The 17760-nt window shown below is 36.6% G+C and overlaps 1 protein-coding gene across 1 annotated transcript in view; it reads right to left on the reverse strand.

Annotated features, from left to right (window-relative positions):
- The window catches only part of LOC122809092 (myosin-1B), a 37395-nt gene extending 23690 nt beyond the window's left edge, over positions 1-13705 (reverse strand). The window contains exons 1-4 of the mRNA XM_044080322.1: positions 13682-13705; positions 11098-11137; positions 2798-3013; positions 2561-2704 (exon numbers count right to left, since the gene is read on the reverse strand). Of these exons, the coding sequence (XP_043936257.1) occupies positions 2561-2704; positions 2798-3001 (348 nt within the window). The 5' untranslated portion in view covers positions 3002-3013; positions 11098-11137; positions 13682-13705. The remainder of the gene's footprint in view (positions 1-2560; positions 2705-2797; positions 3014-11097; positions 11138-13681) is intronic.
- Positions 13706-17760: the final 4055 nt, after the last annotated feature.

Raw genomic sequence — 17760 nt, forward strand, 5'->3', positions numbered from 1 at the left:
CATGTGATCTTTAATCAGGTCAGGAAACCTCACAGAAGACAGCATGGTCATGATGTCACTATTTTAGTATGTTGGAATTTATTTACATTCATTATGTTAGAAGGTTTATCTGGTTGGCATTCCCAAAAAAAGGCACTATAAGGGTGGACAGTGTTTTAGCCAATTTTCAACAGTCTAGAAGGGAGAGGTGCAGACCATCCCTAGCAAAGCAGTGCGGCCTGTTGATCATATCCTGCTAGACTGATAAGCATTGTACCCCATCTGAATGACACCAAATCTTAGACAGTTATTGAAGTCAATTATTTTTTGCTCATACTGAGGCATCATCCCTGGGTTAGGTAGGATACTGCTCACTGCTAGGCTCATATCTGCCTCGGACACATACTTCAAGAGCTTCATCATGTCTCTCTCCATATAGCCCAGTGAGGCACATCTCAAGTTATGTAAATCTACATGTACTCTGACAGAGTCATACTGATATTTGCTTTTGAAGGACTTGAGGGTGTGCATGATCTAATGACTCCTGGCATTAGACAAGCAACTGACCATCACCTTCTCCTTACTCAGGCTGATGAGTAGTGCATCACTATGTCTTAAAATGGAGTCGCCTATGATTAGAATATTTGGTTGGGTGCATGTCTGTCCATGACACTTAGGACCCCTAGTGCTGTATCAGGTGGTAAGCTTTGCAGACTTAGAGTATTTTGGATAGTTCTAATGCCCTTATCACAGATTAGATGTATTTGTGGTTTGGAACAGTTAAGCTTTAGAACCTTGGCATATGATAGATGATGTGTTTTATGTGGACTGTGAGAAGGTATGTTTTGGGAGAACTGATGACAATCCTGGTATCAGTGTTGCCTGTGTATGAGATACTTTGACCTCCAGTGACATTATATATGTACATCTTTTACATAGTGCACTATAGTGTTTGAGTAATAGGTTAGTAGATACCCATCTTAATCTGACTGGCTTCAGAAATTGTGGGAAAGTGCTGGTCCATGATTTCAACTGGTCTGATTCTGAGGGCAGGGAGGTCATTACCTAATAAGGTAGGTAGATGAGTTTGGTTCTGGAGTGCAGAGTTGACAATACCTGCTGGGATAGGTAGTTTGGGATGGCTATTCAATTGTGGGAGGTATAATAGTGAGTAAGTGAGTGGGGGTGAAGAGCAGCTGCACAAAAGCAAGAAAATTATGTATTTTACTCATTAAACTAATAAAATGATGTAAAAACAGTCTTAAAGGTAGCAAAAATCAAATAGCCTATTAAAATATTGAGAATTGTCTTGCATGCTATTTAAAGAAGGGCTAGCTTCAAAACACTCCATTTCTACGTCAGTGTGAAAAAGGAAAAAGGGAAAAAAGGCAAATTTATGTCATATGGATATGCAATGCAGGAAACAACTAGCCTTAGCTGAAAAAAAATATGTATTAAAACTGTTAGCCCCAGCATGAAATTTGTGATATAACACAAATTATAAAATAAGTCTTACAATACTATGATGCACAAACATTAATGTTTCAGAGATCATCTGTATGAAATCCAAAGGAATGTTTTTGTGGTTTCTGGTTATAGCTATCCGTAAAAACAACCACCTTAAGCTTTAACAGTTAGTAGCAAAAAGATCTGCCAGTACAAGAAAATGTTATTCATTATCAAATTTGGCTACGTTTCCTGGACTTCCTGTGTAATTAATAAGATTTTCTTTTAAGTTTCTCACCTTGGACAGCCTATCTGAACTAATGTGCTTTTTGTAAACTGATGTCTGACTTTAACAAAATGTTATAATTTGCTGCACATGGTAATAAGACAATGTTTTCTTAAACCGATTTATTAAATTATCACTTGACACTGCATATGTTGGTCTCACAGTTTTAATTTATTTCTATGTAATTTGCTCCTTCCCTTTTTTAAAGATTCCTATTCCAGTTCTTGTATCTCTTTTACAATATTCAATATATCAAATAGAGTTGGTTTAGACTTTGATTTCCATTTTCTAGTAATTGCTTTTTTGGCAGCTGACAGAATTAAACTTAACAGGTCCTTACTATGTTTAGGAAATTCAGATCTTGTATCCCATCTCAAGCACATCAATTCCTTAGTTACAGCAATTTGGTCATCCAAAGTTTTTTTCAGAGTACTCTGTAGGAAATGTTTAAAATCTGCCAACTCATTACACTTTCAAACATATGTTGGCAGTTACTGCTTTCTTCCCCATCACACCTCAAACAATTGCTACCTACCTGGGGAAAAATTATTTGAAGTCTGCTTGGGGCTGGTAATAAACAACTATGTTGGTGTTAGAGCTCATCCCACAGTACAAAGTTAAATCCCTAGAGAACTCTGCATCCCAAATATCCATGAGGAATATTTACATGCATTGTAAACATTGATTAGTCACCATTATAGAATAGAAAAGCAATTCAGCATAAAGTGTTCATTTCAGAGAATATTTTGTACAATTAATAAAGATGTATGATGACAAAAAATAAGCAAAACACTGATTTAGGTTTGAAAAACAACAGAAAGAGAGAGGGTAGATCAGTTTTTTACTCACATAGATCATCCAGGCTGCATAACGATCTGCAAGGTTATACAGCACAGAGGGTTCATTCAAATGGGTCAGCATGGCCATGTCTTCAATTTTGTCAAATTTGGGAGGGTTCTGTGGACAGACTTGGTCTTCCTTAACAGTCACAGACTGAAAAACAATGGGAAAATGAAGTTAGTTATACATGTCTACATTCTGGAGTCACCTGAGAGTAAATTACCAAACTTTTGTTTCCAGACTTACCGCACCCTCATCGTTTTTCACGGTGACTTTGTCACCTTCCCTAGCTGTGATCATTCCTCTAGCATACACCCTCTTAGGATGTATCACAAAGCAGCTGTTCTTGGCATCAAAAGGTTTGCTCTGTGCTTCAATTCGCTCCTTCTCAGACTTGCGCAAGAATGACGCAGCCTCGCCAAAAACAGCCATCTCAGAGTCGGAAGACATGATTGCAGCTTACTAAAGAGAATATAAAAATGTATAGAAAGAGAATAAAGGATGATTGATTTTCAGCTGCCCACACTGCTTGTTAGCTGTCACAGAATTAATTTATCCACAACCAACTTACTGCTCTCAACATATATTATTTTTTTGTTCCATATATGGCTATATGATAATTATATATGCTCATACACACACACACACACACACACACACACACACACACACACACACACACACACACACACACACACACACACACTTATCTCCTCCATTTCTTTTTATTTCCCAAAGTGTTTCTTTTTCATCTTTCTCAATGCAGTCTCTTTTTTAACTGTTCAACAGCATGTTTTTATGTTTCTTGTTGCATTTGCATTCTTGCACAGAGCATGAGTTTAACACTCTTATGGTATTTTATTGTAGTTTCTGCTAAATGCAGGGCCGGTGTTACCATTTAGGGGGCCCTTGGAAAATGCCAAATGGGGCCCCCCCTTGGTGCTTTCAGTCTAAGTATAACCCTGTCACTGACACCCCTCCTAAGCGACTTATTTTTTTCATGCTGCAAACTTAGTAAGCACAGACTGACCTGTAGCTACAATGCTCTTACATTACAACAGTCTATGTACCACATTATGTTGGCCCATCGCACAAAAGGGACATTTACAGTTACTGGCATTTAGTTGCAACAATGATACATTACAGCAACTCCATGTACAAGTCTGGACTTAGGCAAAATAGCACCCTAAGCACTGACTACTGTTGCTTGCCCCCCACACACACACCCAACAGTGAACCCCTCTGTTTTCCCCGTCTTGAGCTTCTCACACCATGCACATTATGTTTTTTTCTCCATCTTCTCACATTTTACCTTACTCTTCGGCTTATTCAAGATGCCATGACTTTCAATATTTTCTGAAGTGCATGTTAAAGGTTATATTTTCTTTCTACATAACCTTTTCATCAAGTGATGGCTTGAACAGAAATTATGATTAAGGAATGAAATTCAGTGTAGCTGTTCAGCTTTAGTTTTCCTTGCATCCTTTCAACACACTTTTCCTAACCAGAACAGTGCAGTAATAACCTCTTAGGAAATAGCTCAATTAATTTGGGAGTCCAAGAAGCCTTAGATGCTCTAAGATGCATTTTATATCACTTCCCAACCTTTTATTCCAGTGGTGGCCTGAACAAAAATCATGAGTTAGAAAAGAATTTGTCTTATTTTTTTCCTTTCTAGTTAGACATAAGTTGTGCCCAAAGCTTAATGTTCATGACTGACAAAATGGTATTTCATAATAAACTAACAAGACAATTGTTGCATTATTGTGAAGATACATAAATCATATCTGGGAATACCAGCTGCCTACCAACCCCCCCCCCAAAAAAAAAAAAAAGACAGTCACTTCCTGTGCATCTACCTGGTTCAAAAGGTCACAGTCATGTAATGTAATTGACTGTTTTAATGCATATAACTAGCATGCTTCCTCACTTCTCATCCATGCTCCCCCTAAACGCAACCATCTGTGATGCCTGACGTGTGATTGTGAGGAAAGTGAAAAAAAAATGATGATTATACTAATGTATCCACTTTGTTACCACTATACATTACACTGCCCGCACACAGGCTACAGTAACCTTCTTCATACCTCTCAACTGTCCAGATTTTCGCAAAATGTCCACATTTGTGCCTCACATTTTTGGTTTGTTTCTCATAAAATTGCAGTTTTCTGGCAAATCACTGGCAAATAATTGAGAATAGAAGTCAGAAAATAATGAAAGATCTTTGAGTTTCAGACTTTATACCATTCAGAAAATTCATGCTAATGCAAAACCTTTTGTTCTATCAACTTTCTTAGTTTGTAAGAGTGATATTTAACAATTGTCCCTATTTTGGGCCCTTGTCCCCCCATTATGTCTTTGTCCTGATGTCTTGCTCTAAGAGGTTAAGGTGTATGCTCTGAGGTCTTTGAAGAAAATAAATGAAAGAATGGCTGCACTGTCTCCAGCCCAAACACAAGTTAAAAATGACCTCCTGAGTATACCTCTAAGGTTTGACTGTGATGAAAATTAAAGCAATGACCACACAATGCCCAGCCCCCCCACTATCACCACCACATAACCTACAGCAACCTTCGGTACACACGCATCTGAGCAAGGCTGGTTTTAGAATGGATGCAGGTGAGAGCAGAGGTTACCACTAAGTCCATATCAGAATCTATTAATACAGTCTGGGGTGTGAGGGCCAACAGACTCCTAGAAGATCTAAGTGTCTGAATGTTCTGTGTTATATTTTATGCCTTATTTTTGAACTATAATTACTTGTCAATTACCTATTTTACTGCTACCCAGAAGAGGGGTGGAGTTAGCATAAGGGATAAGATCTTCACCTAACAGATACAAAATACAAGGCTTGATTCTGATCTCTGGTTATTGGCTAGGCTTGCAATAGTCTAGAGACTGATAGCCTAGTATTTACCTATGAGTAATGCATGTGTCTCAAAATTATTGTATGTGCACACAAACACCCGCACTGCACATTTTATCTTCAGGGAAAAGAAAGGAATTCCATTTCACCTGCTGCATGTTTTTGAGGTGCTGGAGTTAACCAGAGCACGTGGGCAGACACTCATACAGACAAGGAGGGCATGCAGATTGTATAGCCAAAAACTCAAGCAGTGCAAAGCAATGTAAGATTGCAGTGTTACTCACTGTTCCACAGTGGCAATGAACCATTGCTTTTATACATCATCTTCCTGCCAAACCTATCATATGTAAGGTCTGTTTTGTAATGGTAAGCATATGGCTAGCTTGTTACTTTTAAATACAGTGTAACCCCCCCCCCCACACACACACACACAAGAATAATGGCAGTGCTGATAATGTCTGTGTCAGAAAGTGAAATACATTATAGCCAGCTTGTTACTCCTACATTGCAACACACATAAATATCATAACAATACTGGTTTTGCACTTATTTCAGCAAACAGTACATTGTGCAACACTTGTACTGCCACACCAGATCAGTGACTGAGGTTTAGAATTTGGCGAACACGGGTGAGTTAGTTTTATTAACCTCATTGAGGAGTAAAACATATCTGTCACTGTCCCTGATTTCACAGACTGTTGCTGATTTTGCCTCATAATTTTGCCGCCTCCCTCATAAAAAAGTTTTATTTGTTGGTAAATCATTTATTTTATTTATTTTATTTTATTTATTTTATTTTACATTTTTTGACTGGGCTAGTCCAACTGGATACATGTCCATTTTCAGTGGAGGCCCGGGGAGAAAAGCTCCAAGAACAGGGTTACATAAACAAATACAAGGGCAAAGCTGAAGCAAGTAAATACACTGACGTTTAAAGGCAAAATAAAGCAAGCAAGTAGTTATATATATAATTTAAAAGAGATACAGACTTGAAAAGATGGACTAACAGGGCTACATTGTGGACCCTTAAGGTTTTTGGATTGGGTGGAGGCTTAGAGAGGATTACAGATAATCTAATCAGATAATATAATCATTAGGATTACAGACAGGGTAACCAGCTGAAATGTTGCAACCCTTTAGAGTGAGTCCTGAAATATAGAAACTGAATCAACAAAAAAGCAGATTTCCATAGTCTTTTTTCTGAGGTATGGTGATCTTGGAGTTCGTGTATATAAGTTTGGGATGTGAGGTGTGCAGGGGGGAATGCCCACTGCAAAAAAGAAATTTAAAAGAGAAGAGCATGTTCAAGATTCACTCTTCTCTTGGATTTTCAGTATTTTTTTTTGGCATGTCAGCAGCAAGCATTATGAGTGCCAGCATTTCAATACACAGTCAATAAACCCAGATATCAGAATTTTGTACTTATTGTGCAGAAATACACGTTGATTCAAAATGTGCTATTCCATTAACTTTTTAAGTGAATTAGAGTAATATCTAAAATGTGTTCCTGAATTTTAGAGCCTTTATTCTGCTCTAATTTTTGGCTTTACCCAGAATTCTTGAGCAAAAAAATGTTAAGCGTTATAGTATCAAGTGTTATGCCAGTATCTATAAAACTCCCTGAAATAGAAGAACATCCCTGAATGTCAGAAGCATCAGCTTTTGTTAAAATTCAAGGTAAGCACAGTGATTGGTTACTCTGGGGTGCTGATCTCTCTAGTGCTTAGCTTGTTCATATTCATTCATTATCAGCTTTATCCTAACAGGATCATATCACCAGCCTGTTTTAGTTTAACAGCATAATCAGAAAATGAATACATTTTTTCTCCTAATTTTTCCCCAACCAGCAGCAGCAGCTTTTGTTAGGTCCCCATACAGTCAAGGATGATTAAAGCCCCCCCCCCCTTGCAGTCACAGGGATTGTAGGTGCCTAAAGCTGGCTATGATGTTAGTTTTATTGGACAGAATGTCCACTAGCAAGATTTAATTGAGCCAAGGGCATTATGTCAATGGTATAATATTTAATGAAATTATGAAGCCTGTTATTTAACAAAACACTGTTACTATAACCAGAGGTATCCTTCAATTTTAAAGGTGATATAAATAAGAGTTATTATTATCCACCTGGTTTATTAAGTACACAAGAGTGCTGTACTAGCTTTAGTTGGTTTGCATGACAAGTTACAAAATATCAACATAAGATAACTTGCTGTGGTTGGGGGCCCCCAGGACTAGGGGACTCCTAGCCAACTCAAGGTTTGTTGGTGCCTAAGGCCATCTATGGCTAAATGTTATTCTATGACCTATGGCTACATCTCCATGCCAACCCATTACTGATATATTCCCACCTTTACAAAGTCACTTGATGGCTGAATAATGTGTAGCACCACTCTGCCACTATTCTTTCTACAGAAGTTCACTGTGAATCATTGGTACCAAAGTTGTCTGTTATCCAGACATTTTAATGTGCTGCCCCATTACAGAGTACAGTTGAATTAATTGTTGCTATTAACTTACAGCATGTTGAAACTGCCCGTTAGCAGCAACTCTCTGATTATTGGCCATTAATATAAACCTATGTAATTCCTCTGTCTGATTTTATAAACTGTATATGTTTTAAGTGGAAAATATTGACCATTTTTCAGTTTTGTGTCCACCATTAGAGCTACTGTTTCTATTTTCCATGAATGTTTTTAACCCTTATGCTGTGTGTCATGTAAAGAGACACAAACCTGCTTTGCACCCACTTTATCTTTAGAATACACTATAATCCAAAACAGTTACATCTCATATGTGCCATTATTTTTCCAGCAAAATAATTTGTCTCTCTATAATAACAGCAATGGTTGGATGAGACTTTTATTACTTCTGCCTCTAGGCCCTGTTTTTTTTTTTTTTTTTGTATGTGTGATACCTGAGTATACTGAATATGCTTTTTATAATTATGCATCTGTCTTTTTCTAATTTATTGGGTCTGATTCCAAAAGACTTGCTGTCATTGTAAGTGACCACATACACTAAGAGCAGGTCTTTTGGATCTCACCCCCAGTGTAAGTCTGCTTATAGAAAGGCTTTACACCAAAGTGAGTTTACACTGAGAGCAACTCTTTTGGAATTTTATCCATTTTTTTTAATGGTTCCTCTTTCCTTATTTCACTAGCACCTCCTCCTATTCTCAGCACAAGTCTTTCCATGTACCCTTCATTTTTTGACAAGTATCTTGCCTTAGTTTAGAATTTTCTTTTGGGATTATTTTCTTTAGGAGAGCCTTAAGGGTAATGACTACTTGCTGAAGTAGATCATTTATTTTAATTCCTGTATCATTTGACTTTGTTCTTTTAAAAGATTATCAAAGTCGAGTGATTTAAACTGTTGATTGAGAAGTATGCTATCCATTCCACATGGTTGCAGGTTATTCATCTTGTACTTTCTAATGGATTTAAGCTTTTCTTCTGTGTATCATTTTTTAAGACGGACACTGATGTTTTTGGTACATCACGTACACCTGCCCTTCTGCTGTAGATCTCAGAAATGATAGATGAGTGTATAGGCTGCCTAATACCCCACAGGCTGCCTAATACCCCTTCTAGCTCTTACTGAAAAATCCTGTCCTTACCCAGAACCATACTGCTAGTTACTAAACACAGAATAACAGTAGGAATTCATTTTCTGCCCTATGTTGATGCTAACAAGAATGTTATAATATGCTGTCAATCACAAAATGAATGTGGCAATTAATATGAGAACCGTCATGTATACCAGTCTTTCTGTTACTTTAGAAGTAATTGTTTGATCTGTAGTATTTGACATGCATTTATGTCAGATACTACAAATCAAGCAATTATGTTTGCGCTACTTTAGATGTAATTTGTAGTATCTGACATGAATGCATGAGTTGCACTAAGATATAAATGAACAATGACAAAATGACAAACTTCAGGCTGGGGTTTTTGCAGAAGGTATGCTGAATATGTGGCCCAAAAATGTTAAGATAGGGCTATGATATCCCCATTTATTGAAATGCCTACAGAATTGCATGTGTCTATCCCCCTCCCCATAAAGGATTATATACTTTGCAGCCGATGCTTGTAGACTGAAGCTACGTCTTCATTTTAAGAAACTAAATAGAAAAAACTGAAAATCAAATTCAGTTTGTACATTCAAAAAAAATTTAATTTAACAGCAATACCATGTAAAACTGAAAAAGAAGTGATCAGGATAAGATCTATAAAGCATATTAAGAATTTTAGTAGCTAAAATAGCCTTGAAATGTTGCTATTGAAATACCAAAACTCTTACTGTGTTAATTGTACAAAATTAACTTCATGATTCAGTGTATTCCTAATGTTATATAACAGTATTATTTATTTATTTATTCATTTATTCCAGTTTGATGACCGGGGAGTTCCTCTGGGTTCGGAGAGCCTGCTTTCAGTGGAGGCCCGGGGGGGGAAAGCTCCAACAATACATAGTTACATGAATAATTACTAAGGAACTTTGCATTACTGACAAATAAACAGGTAGCATTCATAAAGAAACAAATACAATTTTAAGTGAAAAAGACAGGCAAATGGCCTTGAGGCTAGACTTTACAGTATAGTTATTTGTACATAATACAAATGAGCAAGGTTAGCTAGGTGAGAGGTTAGCCACAGAACAAAAAAACATGAGAAGAAAATGCTCTCCTGGCTGAAATATATTGTCAAACAAGAGAATAAGACTAGTGATGTTAGGAACATTGCTGTGGAAAGGGATTTTAAATGGAACAAGTGAGCTTTCTTGAGGCTAGCAGAAAGCAGAATAAAATAAAGCATCAACATTAGTTTGTTAAAGGGTAAAAGCCCTGTTGATGAAACTATTCGAAGAAATGGTATCAATTACTTGAATGAACTGCCACAAATAAAAGCCTGAAGCAGAAGCACTACTTATTGCCAAAATTAATAATGTAGTAGTATAGTAAAACAAGTGGCCCCTGTTCTCTCCAGGCATTTGTATGGGTTGATGGGCTTGTTTTCCTTCTGCTGTTTATCTGTCAAAGAATATGCAAGTCATCAAACAATATGGTACAGCTTGTTTATTGTAACTTGGTTATGGTGCTTTCTAAAGAGCTACAGATATCTCTATTCTGAATTGCTAAATTGCTTTAAGCTACCTTCTTTGACTAGAAATGATGTACTTTGCTGACTAGTGAGGGAACACACTGAGATGGATTTTCTGAATCATTTCTGCACGTATACATAGCCACGTACAAATCAGTGCATTGTGGGTTTTCTAACCGCTCTGGTAAAAATGTTTAACTTCTACACTACCAGCTCTTGGCTCACTAATGCAGCAAGTCACTGAATATATTTTACTCATGCATTTTGCGAGACAGTTAACATTTCAACATTATCATATAAAATATAGATCAACTTTTCACCTCCCACATCCATATTTACATTATCACCTCCACATCTTACCTAATTTGAATTGATTTCAAGTCACAAACTGTTTTAACCAGCTATTACTAACTTACAGTATCATGATATTCTTTCCCATCATATATTTATCATCTACATTAACTAGTTATAAATTATGAACATTACTCATTACTTGTACAAATCCAGTGGGATAAAGCAGTAAACATTTACATAGTTTTAAGTCTTATTAACTAGGCACAAACATGTGAAAGAAAACCTACCTTCTATGTAGTTGCCCGTAAAAGAAGATGTTAAATAACCCTGTAAAGAGAAATTGAACAAAATAAAATGTTTGTATTCACTTCCATTCAATAGTATGATGAACTGAATAGCAGATAAACAGACTGCTTGGTAAGTAGAAGTCAGAGACTATCAGTAGATGCTTTGCACCGATTGTGTACATTATTCACTCATCAGTTTACATGCACTTAGCTGCTGAACAGTTATCCTTACTGCTATCCAGACTGTTCAGTAATAATTCTTAAACTGCTTCATTCTGTGGTCTGATCAGTGCAGATCGCATAGGATGACATTCCATTACTGATGGTTGTTCTCTGTCCCACTTATTCTAGAATGTTTCTGTTATTTGAGATCAGAATAGATACTCTATATACCAGAGAACCAAAAAAAAAAAAAAAGGCATATTTTGCATGACTTGGTCAGTAAGATATCCATTCTGATACAACACACTGTTACTGGACCTGTGTCAGCATGAGAGCTGGTTAGATGGAGAAAAAATTCAGTATTTGAGTATAAAGCAATGGATTCGTTCTACATTGCAAATATGGACACCCAGTAGACTTTGGTTGGAAATCCATATGTACCATCACACTCCCCCACCACCTACTAGCTCATTATTTTAGTAAATATGCAAAGCACATGAAGGTGAACAGTGGGAGAAGGTGCACATAGTTTGTTTATTGTTTGTTACTGATATTTACAACACCATGTTTTAAAACTGCTGATCTTTTTTACTCCATAGGACTACCTTCACACTTTACCCCAGAGAACCTCACAACAATATTAGGTACAGTTTGGCAGTGTAACCCCCCCCCCACACACACACACACACACACACACACTCCGATTCCCAGCAGGTCCAGCTTCACTGTTTGTTGTCATCACTTCAGTGTGTTTATTGCTCAACAGCCTTCAATTAGCCTTTGCAGTGGAAAAATGCTGTATCTAAGAAACTTACTAAATTTTTCACCATACATCTCCCAAGGCCCTCTATGAAATAATCAGCTTTCTTCAACCTCTTCTAAGCAAAATTATATAGAAACTAATGAATATAAATATTAAAAGCATTAGCAAATAAGCCATGTGTTTCCTCCTGTTGCTCTTAGTGTACTGAAACTGCCACTGTTAGGCTGATGGAATTTGCTGAAATGTCCATTTGTGGGTTTACTGGAAAATAGCATGGAAGCTACAGTTAACATTGTCACACCCAGGAGGTTTACTGTGCAGGGCATGTTGTATCACAGGCAGGCAATGTGTAGTGCAGTCCTTTGTGTTCCTTGTTTTAAAATATTCTTATATTTGCCATCAGACAATTGGGAGTTCATCTGACCTGCATTACTTGCACCAACCTGACTATGCAAATTGTATTCACTGTTTCATGCCACTCTAGGATTCCTGCAGTGACGCTCTACTTCTTTATTGGTGATTAATTCTCTCCTACTCTGTTGTGGCTGACAGCAGCTATACATTATACTTTGCTGTGATAATTGACTCTGAAACCAGACTCCTTGCTTTGGAGCTATTCAGGTGAGGGCAACACAAATATATGCATGTGGTGTGTGTGTGTGTGTGTGTGTGTGTGTGTGTGTGTGTGTGTGTGTGTGTGTGTGTGTGTGTGTGTGTGTGTGTGTGTGTGTGTGTGTGTGTGTGTGTGTGTGTGTGTGTGTGTGTGTGTGTGGTTATATGTACAAACACACACATACATTCAGTTTCCATGTATAGTTGCAATTTTGCTAGATCCAACAAACTGGACTGCACCAAACACCAGGAATTTCAGCAGTTAGCCCAGTTACTGATGCTGTGGAATTGTCACTGGTTCTTTATGTCAGCTTATTCACATGTGCATACACACACACACATTTTATATGTATACTTGCCAATTTGCTAGGCCTGTCAAAGTGGAGTGAACCAGACATCAGGAATTTCATGAGTTACGTCATTGCTGATGCTGTGGAATTTTCACTGGTTCCTTATGTCAACTTATTCACATGTGCATACACACACACACATTTTATATGTATACTTGCCAATTTGCTAGGCCTGTCAAAGTGGAGTGAACCAGACATCAGGAATTTCATGAGTTACGTCATTGCTGATGCTGTGGAATTTTCACTGGTTCCTTATGTCAACTTATTCTCTTTTAGTGTCTAAAGTTGAAGCCAGGTCCACATTTTAGCTTGCTAAGTTGTGGATCAGGCATACTGATGTTATTACAGACTTTCTACACTGTTTTCAATCTGCTGTCTTTATAATCATTACAGTTGTCTATCAATGACAAAAAACGTTGGCAGACACATGACAGTCCATGCTATGTTGCAACTGTGCTGAATGCTGAAATGTTTACATTGCTAACAAACCAAACCTAACCAAACCTTAGTTTACTTTATAGTTGACATGCATCAGATACAGACTACGATGCAGCAAACAAACCGTGATTTTTTTTCAACAGTAAAGTATTATTCTAAATTTATCAGCATCCTAATTAACAAACAAGTAATTTCAGTTTTTAACACTAACAATAATTTAGGCATAGTCTTCATCTAAGTAGTATAAATTGTTACTTACCACCAGGAGAGGATCATCTGTAAATGTTTGTATGTGTCCCGTTCACTTTTATACGGTTTTGTTGCTGACACAGGCATCTCCATCTTCTGATTCCAAGTAAGGAATGTAAAAGGATCACTAACCATAAGAAGGGGTACCTTGGCATTAGCATTAATAATGACCTGATTTATTCCTTGCTTTAGATGTCCATGTTGCTTGAGTTGTTTATAGCAGCATGTTCTGCAGTTACATATCTTTCACTGAATTCTTAGAAGCGAAAGTATGGCTTTGGTCCATATTCCCTTGCAGCCAAGGCTTCCTCAGCTTTTCATAGTTGTTAGTATCAGTAAAGGAATCTTTGCTTCTAAACAACTGATCAGACAGCACAAACTTGACTAGAGTTTTCACTTGTTCCATTTGCACAGGAATTGGTTTATTGAAAAGGTATAAACTGGGATTTATACTATCTTGTCATTTTCAGATGTTTCTTACAAAAAAGACTTTACATTAACTGGTGGTAGATTGGTGGGGGGTGATTGCTCGTTAATCAGTACTTCTTTTATTACCATCTTGTAAGTGCACTACACTGTATTTACAGTAGTTTTAATAATATGCAGTGGTAAGTTATATATTTCTTAATCAGCTGTAATGCTAACTGCATGCACTCTATAACTGTACAGGCACACTGCCATGTGCTTCAGTCTTTAAATGGTTCACATTTTTTCCAGTTTTTTAGTTGTTCTGCTTTAATTGATTAATATCGTGTAAAAATTAAAAGCTAAGGTGTGAGTGTTTTCTAAGTGAAATCACATCACTGAATGCTGCTGTCTTTACTTGTAGTATTGAATGAATTAAAATGTAACCTGAACAATACATACATTCAGACTAAAATGTGGTTTGTAATTGACTTTTGTTTTATTGATTATGTATTTACTTTAGTGTTCATTAATGTACTAGTATCATACATAGCCTGATTACACCAACTGGCAATTGATTTCAAGGACACTAAGTGTTAACGATTCAGACTGATAAAAAATAGCATCATTAAGTAAAACCTTTTTATTATTGCATATGAAATAGAAACATGTTTTTAATACTAAAAAGTTATTCAGGTAACATGGATGAATAAAAACTGCTGGAAGACACTTTGTATGAAAATTGTTTCAGAGAACCCTGAAATGATTTTTATTGGATGTGTTCTGAAAAAATATGAACAGAGGTGCAGGAAATAATCCATGTGAGTGACTTCTGAATGTTTTTTTTTTCTTTAAAGAAATCAGATGGAGGTACTTTGAATTATATGATCTGCTGTTGAGAAATGAGAACCATTTTCACAACAGAGAACAGTTGAGAAATGACAATCATTTAATGCATACAGTTTCTATCTTTGTTAAAAGAAGTTTGTAGTTTAAGTCTTGTCTTCATTTTGTTTGCACAGATTATAGCTTAGTCATTTATCATGCCTTCTTTTCAGAAAATATATTAAGAGATCATTGCTGTAGTTTGTTATTCAGAGTTAGCACATACAATTCACTGCAAATGAATATTAAATAATTAAATACATTTGTGCGTCTGTACTTTTCTGCAGTCTTGGACATTCAGTTTAGTATCATAGTAAACTAAGGAAAACCTAATAGGGATGTCTCTGTGAATAAAGAAATGAAAACAGAGATTGGGAGAGGAGTCACATTAGAGTTTTCAGGAATGCAGTAAGCATAGCACAACTGCTAGTTAGGGGTAGACAGAATTTACATGTAACAAACAATAATCTAGAATTCTGATTCTTCTTGGAATGTGGTGATATTTATTTAATCTCCTAGAACGCATGTTCGGGTCTGTTCCTTACATAATATGCATTGAGTGGACAGTATAGAAAGCCATGTGGATACAAGTACATAAGCTTTTGAATTATTGTCCGCAGTATGTAGCAAATTAGTGTGCTTAGCACATTTAGTCCACTTGAAGTAAATCTCAAAAGCTGCATTTATGTGTTGTTACACTTTGTTTAGCTTTACCACTCTTCCTATGACCATTAACATTATTATGTTTGTGAAATGAGGTCTGATGGTTCCTGCCTAATTATTTTATTTATTTGTTTATTTCTTCATTCAATCATTCATTCATTTTATTTTACATTTGTTGACCAGGATAGTCTGATTAAGTCAAAGGCCCCTTTCCAATGGAGTCCTGGAGAGAAAAGTTTCACAAAAAGGAAGAAAGGAAAGGCAAAAAAAAAACCATTGTAACTAGAATGGAGTATAATAAAAGGCAAAGCTCTGTAACATTAAAACCAAAGAGTTACAAAGGGTTACAAAATTAAAAGATGATTTGTAACATATACATTAAAATTCTATGAACTTGGGCTACACCCAGCTGTTTATCACATCACAGTTGGTTGTAATGGCAGAAAGTAAGATACCATATTCAATTGAGAGAGCGATATGTAGGTAGTCTTTAATGATTTGACATTAATTTGCCAGAAAACCACAATTTTATGAAAAACAAACCAAAAATATGAGGCAAAAATCTGGACATTCTGCAAAAATCTGTACAGTTGAGAGGTATGGAGGTGACTCTTTCCATGGCAGAGATATAGATACTTCAAGTAGGCACAGGAAGTTTGAGATGAGGCAGCTAACAAGGCAATGGGAGCTTGGATGCTTCTTCTGACTGACTATACCAGAAAAATGTTGTGTCTTTCGGCTTTTCCCGGTTAGGGGTCACCACAGCGGAACTCCGGTCCGCTAATGAATGGCAGTAGATTTTTACGTACCGACTTGCCATGCCTGACGCACAACCTTCAACGAAGGTACGCCCATTCACGCATATACCAGAAAAATAAATACTTCAATAATCATACAGAAATAAAGATTTTGATTTTCACCTGTGCTGGCAGCTCCAGAATAGGATATGACACACAGCAGAACTTTTTTTTCTATAGGTGGAAAAGGATACACTCGCTTTAGGCACATCAGGCCTCTTTTAATCCCCTTGATCTGTGTGTAACATTTAATGATAGATTCTAAAGGAAGTATGTAATTACATGTAAAATCCCATATTTTTGTGATCTTAACAACCACCTCAAGGATAAGAATATCACATTTTATGCACTTCATACTACCAAGTGACGTGTCATTACTCTTTAGGAATGTGTTAATGTTCTGAACAGAGAAGAAGGAGGCATTATAGGCTATGTAGAAAGTGCTGAGTACAGGGACCTCTTTGAGTATGTGTGACTTGTAAATTTCTGGCACAGGAGAAAGAGTAAGGCATTTCATGCTTAGTGTGAATCAATGAAATTAATAGACAGCAAAAAAAGATACAACAATGGATGTATTATTTTTTCATCTTTGAGTCTGTAATGCACAGCCACCGGTCAAAAGTAGAAGCAGAAACACTTTTTGTCAAACTCAAGAAAACAGGAATGCCCTGTAACATTTTATGGGCACTCGGTGATAAGAGCTAGCAAGGGAACATGTCCAGCTGATGGCAGTGGTGTAACATATATGCATTTAACCAAGCTCTGCTAATCAGTGTGCTAGTTTTCTATCACAAACAACCAACAAACACAACAAAATGCAGTCCAATGTATGGATATTACGGCAATTGACAGCATGGAAAAAAGTTTATTATTCATCTCAGAATATATGATTTTACAAAGACTTTCGCTGGTCTAACAAAGACCCCAGGGGATAAAGAGGAAACATGATACACTGAGAAATAAAGTCATGGAAGAAGCTGCAAACATCCTTTTTATGAAAAAACATAAGAGAAAATATACTTTAGGGGTTTACAGAAGGGGAAAGTGAGAAAAATGTTCAGAATTACAAACAAAAAGAGAATATATCTACACATACATACATATTTACATATAAGCTAGTAGTTGCATTAAAAAACAATGGTAGTGTTTAGTTACAGAGACTATGCAGCTAAGGCAATATAGAGGATGTACCTTTCAGATGCAGTTAACAGAATAGAAAAAAATGTGGTGAGACTGAAAGATTTAAAATGTCAGCTGAAAATAACTCTGGCTAAGTATTGCTTTTATTAAGAGAGTACAGATCACTGTCTTCAAACAGTACTAACTTTCCTAAAATTTA

This window comes from Protopterus annectens, chromosome 8.part0 (genome assembly GCF_019279795.1).
Source record: "Protopterus annectens isolate FY-2018-M chromosome 8.part0, PAN1.0, whole genome shotgun sequence".
NCBI classification, from domain to species: domain Eukaryota; kingdom Metazoa; phylum Chordata; order Ceratodontiformes; family Protopteridae; genus Protopterus; species Protopterus annectens.